Raw genomic sequence first — 17,857 nt, 5'->3', positions numbered from 1 at the left:
AACAAAGAAAAAGAGACAAGACATAAGTAAAAAAAATGGGAATTTTTTTTTTTTTTTTTTTTTTTTTTAAGACAGATCTCTCTAAGTAGTCCTGGCCCTTGTTATGTATTCCGGGTAAATAGCTTGCTCAGGTTGAAAAGCTGGAGTTGGGCTCCGATTTAACAAAGGCCTTGAACTTAGAAAATTTCCACACGGTGCTGGTGGAACTTTCCACATGGTACAAGCAGTTTTGGTTCATCCATGAGCAGATCCTAGGACACTTTGCGACTTCTAAACTATTTAGTCTTTGTGCAAGTCAGTCCAAGACAAGATCGATTGCCAATCCTGCAGTGGGGCTCGTGGTAAACAATGGATCTGTAGTTTGGGAATGTGTGAACATCAGTACCAAGTTCAACTCAGCGACAGAGGCCTGGGAACTGAGACACCCTGGAGTAGACCGGAGGCTGAGGCACACTTCAGCCCCGGCTGGCTTTTTTACAGCCCTTGATAATCTTTCCCAGTGCTGTGCACAAATTATCTCCTGATCTCCTTCACCTGATAACCTTTCCCTCAGGGGTGGGTTTCCTCGAACTACTGACCTGACCCGCAAGGGCCCTTGCGTAGCCTAGGGACCTGACTGGAAGATTGTAATCTGCGCAGGCAAGCTTATCACATTCGCCGACCAGAGGGAAGAATGCAAAAGAAAAAGGCCTCCTGACCTAAATGATAAAAACAATGAGTAGTGTAGAGCGTGGCAGGGGTGGTGTACACCTTTAATCCCAGCACTTGGGCAAAACCGGCCGCATTTCTGAGTTCCAGGGCTGCAATAAATAGACAAATAAATAAATAAAAAATGAAGAGCGGGGTTGGGGATTTAGCTCAGTGGTAGAGCGCTTGCCTAGCAAGCGCAAGGCCCTGGGTTCCGTCCCCAGCTCCGAAAAAAAGAAAAAAAAAATGAAGAGCGAAAAAGACCCTTTTATCTTCAAAGTCCAACACCCAAACAAAATATGTCGTGTCCTTTGGGCGTGGAAGCTTGAAGTCAGTAACGTTGATTTTATTCCTTCCAGTTGATTGTCTGCAGTGAAACGGAGGAAAGTCGGCTACAAAATAGAGCAGCTTTTAAGCGGGCTGGGTCCTCGACGTTCCAACACGGGGCAGGGCCACTCACTGTCCGGTCTTTTCTCGGTTCTCTGAGAGTCTTGCCTATTTTCCCTGCCACTGGCTCCGTAAGCCCCGTACTACAAAGGGGCCTTCAACACGAACGTCCTCCTCGGAAGAGACCCAGCCGAGCTCAGCAAGAGTCAAGCAGGGGCCGCCGGCGAGGCGACCTTAACCCAATTCTCGCGCGGACGCACGAGACTTTTAAAGAACAACGTCGACAGTCCCGCCCACTGGGGGGTCATATTACCGGCGCCCGAGTCCCGGCCTCCTATTCGTTCCTGGCCGCGGACTGGCTGCTGATTCGCCTACAGGGCGTCGTAGGGTTCATACCGGAAGTAGGCGCTTGAATCTTCGGCTTCCTGAGCGGAAGTGTGTCACAACCTGGTGGTCGACCCTTGGAGGAAGTTCGTCACGTCGCAGTTGTCTGGGCCCGGCGGATGTGTGTCGCCGCTTAGGTGACGCTGGGAAGTGCTTGCAGCCCCCGCCGCTGCCTCTTGGTTGAAGCACTATGGAGGGAGAGAGGAAGAACAACAACAAACGGTGGTATTTTACTCGAGAACAACTGGAAAACAGCCCATCGCGTCGTTTTGGCGTGGACTCAGATAAAGAACTATCTTATCGCCAGCAGGCGGCCAATCTACTCCAGGACATGGGACAACGTCTTAACGTGTATCCTTGCGGCCTAGGCCATCTGCCTCGGAGCGCGTCCGGCCATGCTTCGGCGTCCGGGCCGGCGACGCTGGCGGGTACAGAAGTGGGTAAGGTGGTGGTGGTGGCAGGAGCTGGGAGTCTAGTGGGGAGAGCCCACAATGGCGCTGGCCGAACCACTGTTCGCGCGAGGGAAGTGAGGCGGAGTCAATTTCCCGCTCGCTCACCGGTGCCACCGGCCGGGCTGCGAATTCGTGCCTCTCCTGTCTTTGTGTTTTCGCTACTCCTCCTCGGCCCCTGTTCTCTGAATTCTGCCCTGGTTTAGTGGCTTTTGAGAGTCTCCTTTCTGCCGTGAGCTAAGGCTCCATGTAAGACATTTCACCATCGACTCTGCCTCCCGAAGTGTATAAAAAGGGTTTCTGGGAATTCTCAAAGGACTTATGAAGGTGGTCTAGGATTAGTGTTCCAGTTTTGGTTCCAAGCCCATTTCTCTCCCTAGCTGGCTAACCTGTCAAATTATTGTTTGTTTTGTCCCCCCAATGTCCACCACAACGCTTGATATTCAAACGTTCCAGTAGCTGTTTCATAGAATTTAAGAGGAAGGAAAGATGTCAACTTAGGTTTGTAGGGAGGTATATGTGTTGATAGACTTTTAAGAGTTTTCAGAATATTAAGTTCTTGTTTTTCAGGGCACTAGTGACAGTTTATTTATCAGTTTTCAATTTAGAGATAATGTAGTTTGGTGGATTCTTTTTCCCCTCCTGTCCCAGTTTTTTTCCCTCATGAAAATGTAGTCTTTTGTGGCAAAATTAGTAGTTTTAAAGTTCTTACCACTGCCTGCCCCCCTCCATATATATATACATATATATACATACATACATACATACATATATATACATACACATATATACATATATACATACATATGTATATGTATGTATATATATTTTTTCCTTTTAGTTGCAGTTTCCACTTGTGTAGCATTTATTTAAGAGTGATGCTGAGGGCTAGTCTTGGTGTCCAGTGCCTTTAATTGGAGCTTTGGGGAAGTAGAGGCAGGACGTAGTAAGACCCTGTATCAAAAAAAAAAAAAAAAAAGGTGCAGAGTTTAGGTCTGTGGTGTTTAAATCTGAAGGTTGTGTATTGTTCCAAATAGGTGTTTTCTCTATTGCCAATTGTTTCCTATTGAAATCCAGTTTCCCAGTGTGTTTACAGCGCCTTTTAAGTGTGTGTTTAAGCTTGTCGCCCTCGGGGTTGGGGATTTAGCTCAGTGGTAGAGCGCTTGCCTAGCAAGGGCAAGGCCCTGGGTTCGGTCCCCAGCTCCGGAAAAAAAAAAAAAGGAAAAAAAAAAAAAAAGCTTGTTGCCCTCATATTGTCACCTCTCTGCAGACTGTTGCTGAGATCTGTGGGGATAAGTACTTAAGTTCTTGGGGAGGTTGGAATGGTGCCTATACAAATGGAAGACTGGACCAGAGGAAGGCAGGAGTTCCATTTTTTCAAATCATTTCAAAGGTTTTATACTTCAGAGGTCATGCTTTATTTCCTGAAGGTATCAGAACTAAGCAGGGTGTGGTGGTGTGTACCTTTAATCCCATTAAAGGTACTCTGGATGGGGAGGTGAGCAGATCTCTAATTCTGATGTCAGCCTGATCTACAGAGCAAGTTTCAAGACAGGGATTCATAGAAAAATCCTGCCTTGAACACTGCCTCCACCCCACCCCCCACAAAGAAAAGAAAGTAGAACTGGTAAACTTAATTACTGAAGTTCTGAAGAGGAGAGAGAAAAGTTCCAAGAGCCTAGTAAGGGAGGGCCTGGTAAATATCCTTAAAAAGTTACGCTGGTGGGGCTAGAGAGATGGCTCAGCAGTTAAGAGCACTCACTGTTGAGGCAGTGCCCAAATGGCAGGCCACAGTTGTCTATAACTGCAGTTTGAGGGTAATCTCATGCCCTCTTCTGACCTCTGGAGCACCAGACATGCCCATGGTGCATCAGGCAAATGCTGATACACTTTAAAAGAAACCGTTTTAAAGTTATTCTTGGGCAGGCAAGATGACCCAGCAGGTAAAGGCACTTATCCACAAGCCTGACAACCTGAATTCTATGCCTGGGACTCAGGGTGGAAAGGTAACCGGCTCCTGCAAGTTGCCCTCTGACCACCACACTCATGCTGTGGCCTGCACCTCCCGCCCAGAGTGAATGTAGTAAAGAAAGTTATCCTGAGCTAAAGGATCATCTCTGCAGAAGGCAAGTGACAGGACAGGAAGTCTGAGATCCAATGTAGCGCTGCATTGTATGTTGATTTACGTCTTGCTGCTTGTTTTGTTTATTTTGTTAGGTCCATAGTAAGCACCTGTAAGGCAGAGCACATGCTGTCCCTCTAAGTTAGTGAAGGCAAACTGATCTGCCTTGGGTGGAAGAGTTAAGTTCACTCTCCTGTGGGATCTTCTATTGTGCTTGGCCATTTGTTCCTTTGGGAAGGAGATTATATTGTCTGTTTTTGAACCTTAACTCAAGCACTTTCAGCTCACAACTGACGATCAATACTGCCATAGTATACATGCACCGGTTCTACATGATCCAGTCTTTTACACAGTTCCATCGATACGTAAGTATAATTTCCCGTGGTGAAGCCCTTTGGGTTTGAGTCTGGCTGCTTATTTTATGGTTGGTTGGTGTTATTGAACCATGATTTTAATTTTAGAATTTTGGGCTAGCCATTTTAAGGTTAGGGAAAAAAATGATTTAAATATAGCTTTCAGAGTGGTCATGTATAGCTTTAAGTTAGATTTTGCAACATTTTAAAAATTTTCAGAAAACATGTTTCAAATTTAGGATAAAAATATTTTGTTTTATTTTTGTGTGTGTTTGGGTTAGTGAATGGTAGGAGTGTGTGAGTATCCACAGAGGCTAGATGAGGACACTGAATTCCCTGGAGCTGGAGTAACAGGCTGCTGTGAGCGACCAAGGTGGGTACTGGGAACCAAACTACTGAGCCCTCTCCAGCCTAGATGATACACTTGAGTTACCTTGTTTTGATGTCATAAGGAGAAACTTTGAAGCTAAATATAATTCCTGTAATGTAAGAAATTACATTAGAGTTAGACTTAGGAGTAACAGGAAACTCTTGATCTATAGTAAAGTATTGCTAATTTTAGGTGATTTGTCATTTTGACTTTTTTTGCCCTTAGTGCCTATAGTTCCAATTAGCCTTTATTGAGTGCTATTTGATAGCATGAAACAGAAGTAATAAATGAAATTAAAGAGGAATTCCCTAGTTGTATTAGTAATTTTGAGGGTTTTTTACATTCAACTTTTGCCTTTTCTTTTTATCATTTTCCTTTTTCTCCTCCTTTTCTTAACTATATAGTAATGGCTAGACTTGAACTCTGTAGTTCTGGCTGACTTGAATTTCCAAGCACTAGCTTATGTGCAGGAGACCCATGTCTGACAAGTATTCTCTTTTATTGAAATAAAGAGTTGAAGTCTTGAATCAGGTGGTTCAGTCTGCGTTTCAGTGTTGGCATCTATTGCCGTATTTAATGGCAAGCTTTCGTAACGCCTGGTGATGATCTTGGTTAAGACAGACTTCTGTTCATTTCTAGCGTACCTGCATTGAGTGAGCTGGTTGAATTAATAACCTGATAATTATTTCATTACAAAGACATTCTTTTGGATATCATATTTTATTTGTTTTTATCTGTCTCTTGTTCTGAGATGGCCTTACTATGCATCCTTGCCTGGCCTGGAGTTTATAGGACTCACCTGCCTTTGTCTTCTGAGTATTGGGATTAAAGGCAAACACGGCCATAACTGGCCTTCTAACCAAGCAGTTGATCTTCTTTAGAGTATTGGTTTCTTTGGTATATTCTGGTATATCGGCACACCCTCTTTATATAACAATTTTATAAGTTGAATTTCGCTGTGATTAATTAAAACTATATTTAAGAGGGCTTAAGACATGGCATTGATGTTAAGTTGTCAAGCCTGTTCTTGTGAATTTGTGTGTGTGTACATGATGTGTGAGTGAGTGCAGCTCACACTTGCTGTGGTGCACGTATGTAAGTTAGAGGACACGTTTTGGTTCTCTTCTTCATGGAGTCAGGTTGTGAAATTTGGGCAGTTGCACATCAGGCTTTTACCTGCTAAGCCATCTTGCTAGCCACCTTATGAATTTTGATTTATTTTTGACAAATATAATGAATTTGCATAGTAAAAATTAATGATAGGGAGATATATGCCTTGAAAGCTCCCCTGTGCCTGTAGAGGTGATCACTGATCAGTATTTGACGCCCAGCTTTCCAGGCCTACTTCTGTATATGAGCCTCACCATGTCCCTATTGTACAGCTTTCTGGACCATTCGTTCTCTTTATGCTGTTTCTCATAATTTAGGTGGTTACAAAGACATGGCATGGTAGTACACACTTGTCATTTCAAATCTTGAGGGCCAAGGCAGGAGGATCCAAAGAGTTTGAGGCTAGCAGACCTCGACAGTGGACAAGCAGAGTGATGTTCAGGGCTGGGAGATGTATCATTTGGTCAAGGGCTTGTCATTCAAGCATAATGGCCTGAGTTTGGTCTTGTCAGATTCTGTAAAAGCAGCCTGGTTGTGGTGGGGTGGGGCTGGAGAAATGCTGCCTCAGATGCAGGTGTACCTGCTCATAGGTAAAAACAAGTAGAAAAGGAACTTAACTTTTTTTTTTTGGTTCTTTTTTTTGGAGCTGGGGACCGAACCCAGGGCCTTGCGCTTCCTAGGTAAGCGCTCTACCACTGAGCTAAATCCCCAGCCCCAGGAACTTAACTTTTTAATAATTAAAAATTATTTATGTATTTTTTTAAATGTAGGGGTGTTCTGTCTGCTTGTATACCTGCTTGCAAGAAGAGGGGATCAGATCCCTTTATATGGTCTTGAGCCACCATGTGGTTGCTGGGAATTGAACTCAAGACCTGTGGAAGAGCAGTCAGTGCTCTTAACCGCTGAGCCATTTGACCATCCTGGAAAAAGAAGTTTTTGAAAAATCTTGACATAGTGGCACATGGGTGTAATTGGTGAGGTGGAGATAGGACTCTTAAGGGCTTGCTAGCCAGCACGTAGGGAAGCCCTTGAACTCCAGGTTCAGCGGGAGACCCTGTTTAAAAATGATGGAGTGAGATTGGGACACATTCCTGTCCTTACACAGACACCCTGAAAATAATTTTAAACTGTTTTCTCTGGGTATGTTCCCTGAATATGTCGTTTGCACACTACATGCTCGCTTGGTGCTTGAGGAGATGGGAAATGGGCATCAGATACCTGAGGACTGGAGTTACACGTGGTTGTGAGCTGTCATTGCTAGGAATCAGACCAGTATCTTCTGGGAGATGAGCGAGCTAGTGCTCCGAACTCTGAATCCTCTCTCTCCCAAACAATTTCAAGGGGAGTCACAAGGACTTGGGGTGTGGTTCTGTTTGCATGCTTGTATATGTGAAGCTCTAGGCTGGATTCTCTAGGCTGGAGAAAGGAAAAAAGGAAGTGGCTGTGTAGTATTACATCATTATAACAGTTTAACTAGTTCTCTGTTGGTGAATGTTCTGGTTGATATCTGATTTGTTGTGAAAGCATTTCTCGGGCCCTTGTGGTGGTGGTGCAGGCCTTTCATCCCAGTCCTTGGAAAAAAAATCTCTTGAGTTCCATGACAGCCAGGGCTACACAGGGGGGAAGCCCTGGGGGGGGGTGTTATATCTATATATTACATAGATCACTTATAAACATTTTCGTATAAGTGCCAAGGGTATGCAGAGTTAAGCTTTTGTTGTCAGTTTTTGCTCCTGAAAGCATTTATTAATATTTGGTTCCCGTTCCTCCACTGTTTCTGTGCACTTGACTTAAGGACCTCACCAACTGAATTTCCAGAAGTACTGTCTCGAATCTTTTCAAGAGAGGAATATAAGTTTCAGTAAATTATTTCTGATGTTTTTGTGTTTATGTTGTATTTTATACATTTAAAATCCTCGTGGCTATGTATATGATATACGGTATGTATTTACCATGCTAGAGGTTTTAGGTTCAATCCATAGCACCAAAAGAAAAAAAAGACCCATTTTTTAATAGCAACAGATTTGGATATATTTTACTCTCATTATTTGATGATTTATGAGAAGTGAAGTTTAGGCAACAGATTTGGATATATTTTACTCTCATTATTTGATGATTTATGAGAAGTGAAGTTTAGGCAACAGATTTGGATATATTTTACTCTCATTATTTGATGATTTATGAGAAGTGAAGTTTAGGCAACAGATTTGGATATATTTTACTCTCATTATTTGATGATTTATGAGAAGTGAAGTTTAGGCCAGGTGTGGTGGTGCATGGCTTTAATTCCAGCACCCAGGAGGCAGAGGCAGGTGGATTTCTGAGTTCCAGGCCAGCCTGGTCTACAAAGTGAGTTCCAGGACAGCTGGGCTCTGTTACAAAAAACAAAAACAAACAAACAAACAAAAACCCCAAAAAACAAAAGAAAACAAAAAAACAAAAGTGGAGTTTAGTTATTAAAAGTATGAACGCTGGGGTTAGATGTGTCTAGAGTTGGAATTTGCTTATTAGCTGTGTGGCTTGTGCAAGTGATCGTATGCCTCAGATTTCTGATCTTCGTGTTCAGTAATAATAGTGCCTGTTTCCAAAGGAGTTTATGATATTTAAATTTTCAGATTTCCTGTCCAAAATAAGCAGTTGGTAAATATTAGCTGTGGTGTTTGCTTGCTTTGTTTTTGTTTTTTAATGAAGAAAATGTAGTTCTAAACTGTATAAAAATGCCTTAGAGTTAGTAGATGCAAGTGCCTGTACTCTTGTTTTAGGGAGGCTGAGGCAGAGGGTTGTCAGTTTGGGGATAACAGTGCACAACATAGGGAGACCTTGCCTTTTAAATAAAAAGATTCCGGTCTAGTAAATTGCCTTACAGTGGGAAGGGTGCTTGCTGTCAAGCCGATCAACCTGAATTCAATCCCTAGAGAGAGAGAGAGAGGGAGGGGCCGACTGACTGGGTCAACCTAGGGCAAGCATTCTGCCAATTGACACGCTCCCAATGCCTTCTTTTCTTACTCTATTCATTTAGGACAGATTGGACATCTAGACTGGTTCCAATTTAGCTTTTAAGAATAGTGGATGAGGGGCTGGGGATTTAGCTCAGCGGTTAGAGCGCTTACCTAGGAAGCGCAAGGCCCTGGGTTCGGTCCCCAGCTCCGAAAAAAAGAACCAAAAAAAAAAAAAAAAAAAAGAATAGTGGATGAATAGGGAAGGTTGTGCAAATATCTGTACAGCATGCCAGACTTTAATCTAGAAAATTACAATTTAGGGAGTAGTAGTGTTGCAAATAGGGATTGTGATGGTTCGTTTTCGAGGTCTTTACTTGTATATTGGCTGAATTGTTTTCTCTCTTGTGACTATTTGTAATTTTTTGTTGTGTGATATGTATATCCTCACCCCCTCACTCCCACTCCAGGGTTTCTTTGTGTAGCCTTAGCTGTCCTGGAACTCACTGGCGACTAAGCTGGCTTGAACTTAGAGCCTGCCTATGCCTCCCCAGCTCCCCAGACTGGGGTTAGCGGCGTGTGACACCACCAGCAGCTTATTTTTGTTTTTTTAGACAGTCTGTGTGGCCCAGGCTGACTTTGAATTCTCTATGTAAATGAGATGACCAAATTTACAGATCCCAGTGCTGGGGCTATAGGGTGTGCTGCTATGTCTGCCCTGCCCCCCACACTTTTCTTTGTTTTCCCCATACTTTTCTTCTGTGGTATTGTGAATGGAAGGTAAGTACTGTACCAATGAGCCACAGTCCTAGTACCTGTAAATTTTTTTTCTTAAAGATTGGTTTATAAGTAAAAACAGTTTTTATTTTTTTGAGACAGGATCTCACTATGTAGTTACTGGGATTCAACATGTAGACCAGACTGGCTTTGAACTCAGAGATCTAAGGAGTGATGGCATTGCAGGGGTGGGCTGCCACGCCCAACAAAAACATTTTTACTTAGTATGTGTCTTGTATACATTTGTGTGTTTTCTTGTGTGTAGGGGGCAGAGACTAGAGGGTAGACATTGGTATCTATTTTGGCTAGACTGGCTGGCCCCTGAGCCCCTTGGATCCACCCATCTCTACACCTTAATTCTGGCGTTACAGATGTGCTGCTGCTGCACCTGGATCTTAATGTGTGCTAGAGTTTCAGACCTAGTCACCACTTCATCTGCTGAGCCCCCAGATTTATTCTTAAAAATTCTCCAACTCTCCCCCACCCACAGATTCACAAAATTAGGCAGGCAGGTGTCAGTGTTTGTTTCATAGCATCTGTGTTGACCCTCTTCAGCAGGCCTTTCAGTGGGAAGCAGCTAAGGTCAGCCGCGTTCACGTGGATACCTGAGGGTTTGCCGAGGACCGAGGTTACGACAGGTGGTGGGAAGTATTAATAAGGGGTGCGAGATGATTGATTATCATTTAGAAATAAATAACAAATATGCCCTTTTTTTCTTCTTTGAAGTCTATGGCTCCAGCGGCCTTGTTTCTAGCAGCAAAAGTAGAAGAACAACCAAAAAAATTGGAACATGTCATCAAGGTGGCACACACTTGCCTCCATCCACAGGAGTCGCTTCCTGACACGAGGAGTGAGGTGAGTAAGTGTCTACACGTTTAAAAGTCAGAACTTCATTTTCTAACTTTGAATCTGGGCTGTTAAACTTTTCAGAGTTTAATTTTTATTTATTTTTATTTTTTAGTCTGAGATGGGATTTTTCTGTGTAGCCATGGCTGTTAAAGATTTATTTTATGTATATGAGTGCACTGTTGCTGTCCTCAGACACACCAGAAGAGGGCATCGGATCCCATTACAGATGGTTGTGAGCCACCATGTGGTTGCTGGGAATTGAACTCAGGACCTCTGGAAGAGCAGTCAGTGCTCCTAACCATGGGGCCATCTCTCCAGCCCCAACAATGTTTAATTTTGAAAATATAAAAATATATATATCAATTTTATCTAAAAATTTGTTTTAAAATTGAAAGCTGCATAAGAACAAAGAATTACACCACCTGGATAAGTTCCACCCTCTATATCCAACATATTCTTATTATTCTCTCCTGTGTAAAAGTGTCCAGGTGGCAGTGATCTCTAAGCATTCTGTCAAGAAGCATGCATGGTTTCCAGCTCTTTTGTTTTTGTTTTGTTTTGAAGACAGAGTCTCTGTAGCCCTGACTGTGCTGGAACTCATTTTGTAGATCAGTCCAACCTGGAACTCATAGGGATCTGGCTGCCTCTGCCTCTGGAGAGCTGGGATTACAGCATGCACCACCATTGTCTGGCTGTTCCAGCTTTTTATTGATGGTGTAAGCGTTCTTTTTGTTGGTTATTTCGTTTCCTTCCTTCCTTCCCTCCTTCCTTTCATTCTTTCTCTCTTCCTTTTTGTGTGTGTGTGTGTGTGTGTGTGTGTGTGTGTGTGTGTGTGTGTAGAGACAGGGTTTCTGTGTAGCTCTAACTCACTTGGAATCACTCATTCCAGCCTGGCCTTGAACTAAAGGAACTAAAGAGCCTGCCTGGACTGCCTCTCCTGGTGCTGGGATTAAAGGTGTGCACCACCACACCTGGCTTCTTGACGATACAAGCATTTTGTTGTTGTTTTTCAAGATATGGTTTCTCAGTGTAGCCCTGGTTGTCCTAGAACCAGCTCTATAGAACAGACTGGGCTTGAACACAGATCCACCTGCTTCTGCATCTTGAATGTTGGGATCAAAAGTGTGTCCTGCCTACCTACATTTTGTTGTGAGTTATTATTATTATTATTATTATTATTATTATTATTATTATTATGATGATGATGATGATGATGATGATGATGAGAAAGGGCCACACTTAAATATCAGTCTGAAAATTACCCAGATGCCTATCAATAGCAAGAATTTGTGTGTTTATTACTACATTTTATTTTAGCCACAAGGCTGAGACGCATTATGGTCGTTATTAAAGTTCATATTTTTTATTTTTTCAAGTCAGGGGTCAAACTCTTAAAAATCTTTTCAGATTAGAATTCACCTCTTTTCCTGTAATAAGAATGCTATTGAATGCAGGTTCATGGGTACTCTGGGCCTTCTCCTGTGTATGTGCGCATTTCTTTTACTTCTTATCATGCTTCCGTGTGCGTGCGTGCGTGCGTGCGTGCGTGCATGTGTGTGTTGATGTTAGGATGTTAGGTGTTGAATCTAGGACCTCAGAGAATGGTGGGCAAACATTCTATTGCAAAGCATCTTCTCCAAGCTGCATTGGTTGTGCACGCCTTTAATCCTAGCACTTAGCAAGCAGAGGCAGGTGGATCTCCTTGAGGGGCAACATGGTCTAATAGTGAGTCTGAGAGCAGCCAGGGATGCATAGTGACAGCCTATAGAAAAGAAAAAATACACCCATAGTCCTTGGGTTTTGTACAAAAGGATGACTCCTAGTTTTCTTCATATATTAAGAAAATGATATTTTAATTAAATATGTACATATGTGTCTGTGTGAGTGTAGGTGTCCGTAAAGGCCTGAGATCTTTGCATCCTTCCGAAGCTGGAGGTAGTGAGCTGATGAGTGTGAGTCCTGGTTATATGCTCTTAACTACTGAGCCGTCTCTCCAGTTCTGCTTTTAGAAGCCAGTGACTGGAGATGTTAATTAAGAATTCTAGCACCATTAATTGAGGGAAAGTTAAAGATTTCTGTTACTAGGTTATTTAAGTCTTTTATGGGTATGAGAATCACGGTTTGTGAAGAAGATATATGGAGTTTTATATATGTTTTATTTTTAGGAAATTTTTATATTCCAATTTTAGTATATGCTGCAGAAGTGTGCATTGGTATCCACTGGTTCCTTTTGGTTCAGTTGGAAAGGTTTCAGCCTATGGTTACTTAGCTATGTTACTTTTGGTCCCATGGCTTTGAGGCAGAGCATCATGGCCAGGAAGGAGCAGGTGGGAGAGCAACAGCAGGGGGCCAGGGACAAGACACACTCTTTAAAGGGTGTGCTTCTGTGACTACTTCCAAGGCCCAACCTTCTGGTTTCCTTCACCTCCCAACAATGCTACCAGATTATAACTGCATCTGAATTAATCCACTGAGGTCAGAGCACTTCTGGTTCAATTTAAGTGTGTGTGTGTGTGTGTGTGTGTGTGTGTGTGTGTGTGTGTACACATGTGTGTATATCAGCCATAGCCAGCCAGCTGTGTTTGTAGGCCAGACCAGAGTTTTGTGGCATAGGTTCTCTCTTTCCCCCTTAACGTGGGTTTCTGGGGTCAGACTCAGGTTCCCAGCCTTGCAACATCTTAATTTGACAGCATCTTAACTGCTGGACCATCTCTTTATTCTGACACCTGGACCCTTTAACTCTTGAGACTGGGCGGGGGTGGGGGGGGTGGGGGGGTAGAGGGGCGGGCAGTCTTCGAACTCAGTAATCTGCCTGCCTCTGCATCAGAGTACCAGGATTAAATGCTGTGTGACCACTGCCTGAAAGATTTTTTTTTTCTTTTTTTTTTTTCGGAGCTGGGGACGGAACCCAGGGCCTTGAGGTTGCTAGGCAAGTGTTCTACCACTGAGCTAAATCCCCAACCCCGCCTGACAGATTTTTATCTTTATATTATGTGCATGCATAGTTTGCCTGCACAGATGTGTAATTCAGATTCCGAGAATTGAAGTTAGAGATAGTTGTGAGCCACCATGTGGGTGCTGGGAATTGAATATGGGTCATGTGGAAGAGTGGCTAGTGGTCTTAATTGCTGGGCATCTCTCTGGCCAGTATGGTTTCTTAACTCCTTACTCAGATTTCATTTTCTTTAGAGATGAATTCCTTCTAACAGAAATATAAGAGCCATATTTGTAAAATTTGAAAAAATAAATTTTTGTTAAACTATTCAGATCCTCAGAATGAGTGGGGAGGAGGCATAGTGCAGTGGTAGAGCATGTTATTAGCATATATGTGAGGCCTGGCCTCCTTTAGGGAAGACTTTACAACTCAGTGTAGGTCAACAAGTGGCCTTACTGGGTAATTTGCATGGAGATACCGACTCCTCCCAAGTTGTCCTCTTACCTGCACACACCAGTTAAAGTGTGCATGCCTCTTCCCCATGTACCATAAACAAATGTAAAAAAGGTGAATTCAATAAATTCAGCTTTCATTTCACAATTTTATTTTAATTTTCACTATCCCTTTTTTCCTAACCCTTCTTTTTATCTAAGAGAGAAAAAAGGATAAAAAAGGAAAGCTAGAAATCCCTAAACCTAAGCTCCTGATTTAGTTTCCTGTCCAAGACCATAATTATTCGTAAATCATCCCTTAAAGTGACAACATATGTATAATTTATAAAATGAGCAAAAGGGGTGGGGATTTAGCTCAGTGGTAGAGCGCTTACTAGGCCCTGGGTTCGGTCCCCAGCTCGGAAAAAAAAAAAAAAAACAAAAAAAACAAGTGAGCAAAAACCATTCACCCAAACTTAAGGGACTGGGATGACAGTCTTATAATTGCTACCTGCTGAATTGTGGCAAAGAATTGTTTGGGGCCCCAAAAGGAAGTTGGGAAAGTGGTTAAATGGAAAGACAGCTCTCTGTAGCATTCATTGTTGAGTTTCTGTATGTTGAGAAACTCCATATTGGACTAGTCTGAGAGGCTTGAAATGTCCCAGAAGCAAGTCTTTAGAGAAAACAGCTTTGATGCACAAAGGAACAATCAAGCAGGGAGCTAGAACAGCAAGTATAGCATCTCAGCATTCCCAAGTGTGAATCCGGTAAGGCCTGTCTGTCCTCGGGGCCTCCATTCTGCAGTATACAGACCTTACAAGGAACACACAGTTCTATAAAGACTTGTGTGTGGAATGTTCAGGGTGCACAAATCTGTTAAGGATGATTTTTCTACTCTTTGAGCAGATGAAAGACATCTGCCTTTAGTTACTTTGGATTTTATATCAGATAGTAGTAATTTTTTTTTTTCCGGAGCTGGGGACCGAACCCACTGAGCTAAATCCCCAACCCTAAACATTTTTTTATTTTTTGGTCTCGGCCAGGTTCAGAGCTGTTCTCAAGTAGCAGGATCAGCGCGTGCATTACCTGTCTTGCTGATCTTGCCAATCTCCTTTTTGTCTGTAGCCAAGATCTTCAGGGGGTTGTCCCCAGTCAAATCTTTTCTATAATTTGGTGGAAAACACAATTTTTCTTTTCCTGTTGGGACAAATATAAAATCTCCACCTCTATAAGAACTCCTTTTTTCATTTTGAAATTAGGACTTGTCTAGGCTTCTAACTCAGCAGTCTTTTCTAAAGCCAAGTGTGTCTCAGCACATGTGCTACTTGTCTCATTAGCTTTTAAAAAAAATTGACAGTCAGGTCTAGAGAGATGGTTCTTAACCACTGGTTAAGAAAGAGCACTGACTGCTCTTCCAGTGGACGCGCGTGCGCTCGCCCTCTCGCTTTCTCTCTTTCTCTCTAAATCTTTTTTTAAAAATTAAAAGTCAACAAAGTACATTTTAAATCATCTTTGGGAGATATCATGCCTCCCTTCTGTTCTATGAGCATTTCCTTCAAAGTCCTGTTAGGTCTTTGTGTAATGGCTTGACCTGTAGGACTGTAGTTGTATCTGGAGTGGGCTTCATGCCATAATGCCTATAAAATTGTTGTATTTTAATGGGCATACATGTCTGAGCATCATCAGTTAATCTGTAAAGGCATCTCCAAGACAGCCATTGTCTCTAATGAATGTGAATCTCAGTATCAGCCCCCTCAGAGCTCAAGGCAGAGGTCCATTAGCAGTCTGAACATGTATGTATCAATTGTATGATGTATCGGCATATGTACATATCTCAATTCGGCAAACTATGAAATGCGACACAATCTATTATGTGGCATTGTTTTAAGTTAGAATCTATAAGCAGACTCTGGAGTCTTAATTCAGTAAATTATATTTCCATGGGTTGCCATTCTAATTTCTGAAGCCCCTGTGGACCTTCCTGTCTGGAACTATGCTTTTTGATATTACTGTATGTTCCAGATTGGATTCCTCCAAGGGTTTCCTGTTTTGATTTAGAGATTCTTTTCATCTCTGTTTTATGATCTCTGATTTAGTATCTAGTTTCTCAGTCTCTTCTTTCTTTAAAACTGTCTTACTCTGATTTCTCCCAAAGAGGATACACAAAACTGTAATCACTGAAAAAACTTTGTGTGCTGATCTGATGAGCGGGCAGATCACACGCAGCCCAGACGCAGTGTGTGGGGCATTGTTCCCTCCCTCCTGAACACAGAAACACTTCCCTAAGGACTTGCTTTCCTTATATTTCAATTAGATCTTTCTTTCCTTCCTTCCTTCTTTCTTTCTTTCTCTCTTTCTTTCTTTCCTTTTTTTTTTTTTTTAAATTTAGTTTCCTTTTTATTGTTTAAGCTCAATACCTCAATAGACTCTTGGGACTTTTTAGTTTATACCTTGTGGTGTGAAAGCCTCATCCCAACTAGCTTAAGGCTCGTGGCTTGCGACCTTTGCCAGCCCTGGCCTCTCCAGCCTGCTGTGCTTCTGCTCAGCTTTAGACCTTTCCTTGACATCCTTCCTTGGTTCCTCGCCCGTGTGCTGTGCCATGCTTGGTTGGGCTGGGACTCCGTGGGCCCACATTAGGCTGCTGTTTTCTCTCTAGACCTTGGCACTAGCCATGCTCTCCACCAAGCAGAATGCTAGCTTTCCAGAGCACCATGCAACAGCTCTTGGAAACTGCAAACGGTGTCTCTTCTCAGCAGCTGCAGGAGTGCAAGCAAAGCCTTCCTGGGAATTGTAGTCTCGCTGGTCCCTAGCAGCAGTGTTTTCAGGGACTGCCTAGTATACCTGTAATCTAGACTTGGATTCGAAGTGAGTTCTTGCCCCATGTTGGTTCGCTGATATGTAGGGCAACCAATTTATTAAGCTTATCCCTGACTACCTTAGAAATAAATGAGACTCAAGGCTGATTATTTTATTCGTCTTTGACAATTACTGGTAGGTAACCCCTAATCTACTTTTCTAACTGCTGGCCTGGCTACCCTCCAAAGGTGTGCCTCCAAATACTTACTGTTTCTCCTAGCCATCTCCTCTCAGGTGACACCCTCTTTTCCCTCATTCCTCCTCCTCCTCCCTTAACCAGGTAACTCAAAGCCCACCTACCTCTTATCCCTGACCAGTAGTTTTAGATTAAGGAAAAGGTTTGTACAACCAAAGCTTGTAAATGTGAGAATCCACTCTTAGTGGGTACAGAATCTAGCATTACAATACATAGCAACAGACCAACCCTCAGGCTGGCTTCAAACTCAAATCCAATTCACTTCCCTGTCTCCCAAATGCTGGGATTAAAGGTGTGTACTACAATGCCTAGCTCCTTTCAACTCTTGTGTTTATTTTTAGAATAATATACAAGGGGAAAAATTTAATGTGAGTCAAATATTTATCAGATGCTTACAGCACTGCTAAAGGGTCTGCAGATAAAATGTGACGCATTTAGAGGTGTGCCATTTTTCATGTCTAGATTATCTGACTTCTAAGATTTAAAATATTTGAAAATAAATACAATGTGCTTTTTGGTAGCTTTACATTAATAAAGTGTTATCTTTTGATGTTCTGGGCTCTTTATTTCTGTCCTGAATGAGATAGGCATAAAAACTATATATTCCAGTTCTAACACTAACTCTTACCTTCTATTACACCTCTCTCTAAGATTTTACAAGTTTAATGCATTAGTGTTTGCCTACCTGAGTGTAAGTGTAGCACACGTGTACATTGCCTGTGAAGACCAGAAGAGAGCGTTGGTTTCCCCGCAACTGGGCTTACAGATGGCTGACCTTTCTGTGGGTTCTTAAAATTAAACCTGGGTCTCCTGCAAGAAGTGCTCTTAACTGCAGAGCCATCTCTCAGGGGCCTCCATCCATACCTTTGATTGTTCTGCTTATTTACCCTTTTGTGGGATGTAACTTCTGTTTTTTTCCCTTTAGGCCTACCTACAACAAGTTCAAGATCTGGTGATTTTAGAGAGCATAATTTTGCAGACCTTAGGTGAGTTAATTTTCCTTTAAAGCGTGAAA

General features: G+C 42.5%; 1 protein-coding gene across 3 annotated transcripts in view; it reads left to right on the top strand.

Annotated features, from left to right (window-relative positions):
* The first annotated feature begins 1,508 nt into the window (after nt 1-1,508).
* The window catches only part of Ccnt1 (cyclin T1), a 30,813-nt gene continuing 14,464 nt past the window's right edge, over nt 1,509-17,857 (top strand). Inside the window, exons 1-5 of one of the 3 annotated variants that reach the window (XM_063263670.1) lie at nt 1,780-1,809; nt 4,313-4,394; nt 4,664-4,755; nt 10,302-10,430; nt 17,768-17,828. In XM_063263670.1, coding sequence (XP_063119740.1) covers nt 10,305-10,430; nt 17,768-17,828 — 187 coding nt within the window. In that variant the 5' untranslated portion in view covers nt 1,780-1,809; nt 4,313-4,394; nt 4,664-4,755; nt 10,302-10,304. Of the gene's footprint in view, nt 1,810-4,312; nt 4,395-4,663; nt 4,756-10,301; nt 10,431-17,767; nt 17,829-17,857 lie in introns of all 3 variants that reach the window. The other 2 variants (XR_593621.4, NM_001412623.1) reach the window with 2 other exon arrangements.

Source organism: Rattus norvegicus, chromosome 7 (assembly GCF_036323735.1).
Source record: "Rattus norvegicus strain BN/NHsdMcwi chromosome 7, GRCr8, whole genome shotgun sequence".
NCBI lineage: Eukaryota > Metazoa > Chordata > Mammalia > Rodentia > Muridae > Rattus > Rattus norvegicus.
The sequence above is the reverse complement of the archived record's forward strand: the minus strand, read 5'-3'. Positions and strand labels throughout refer to the sequence as shown.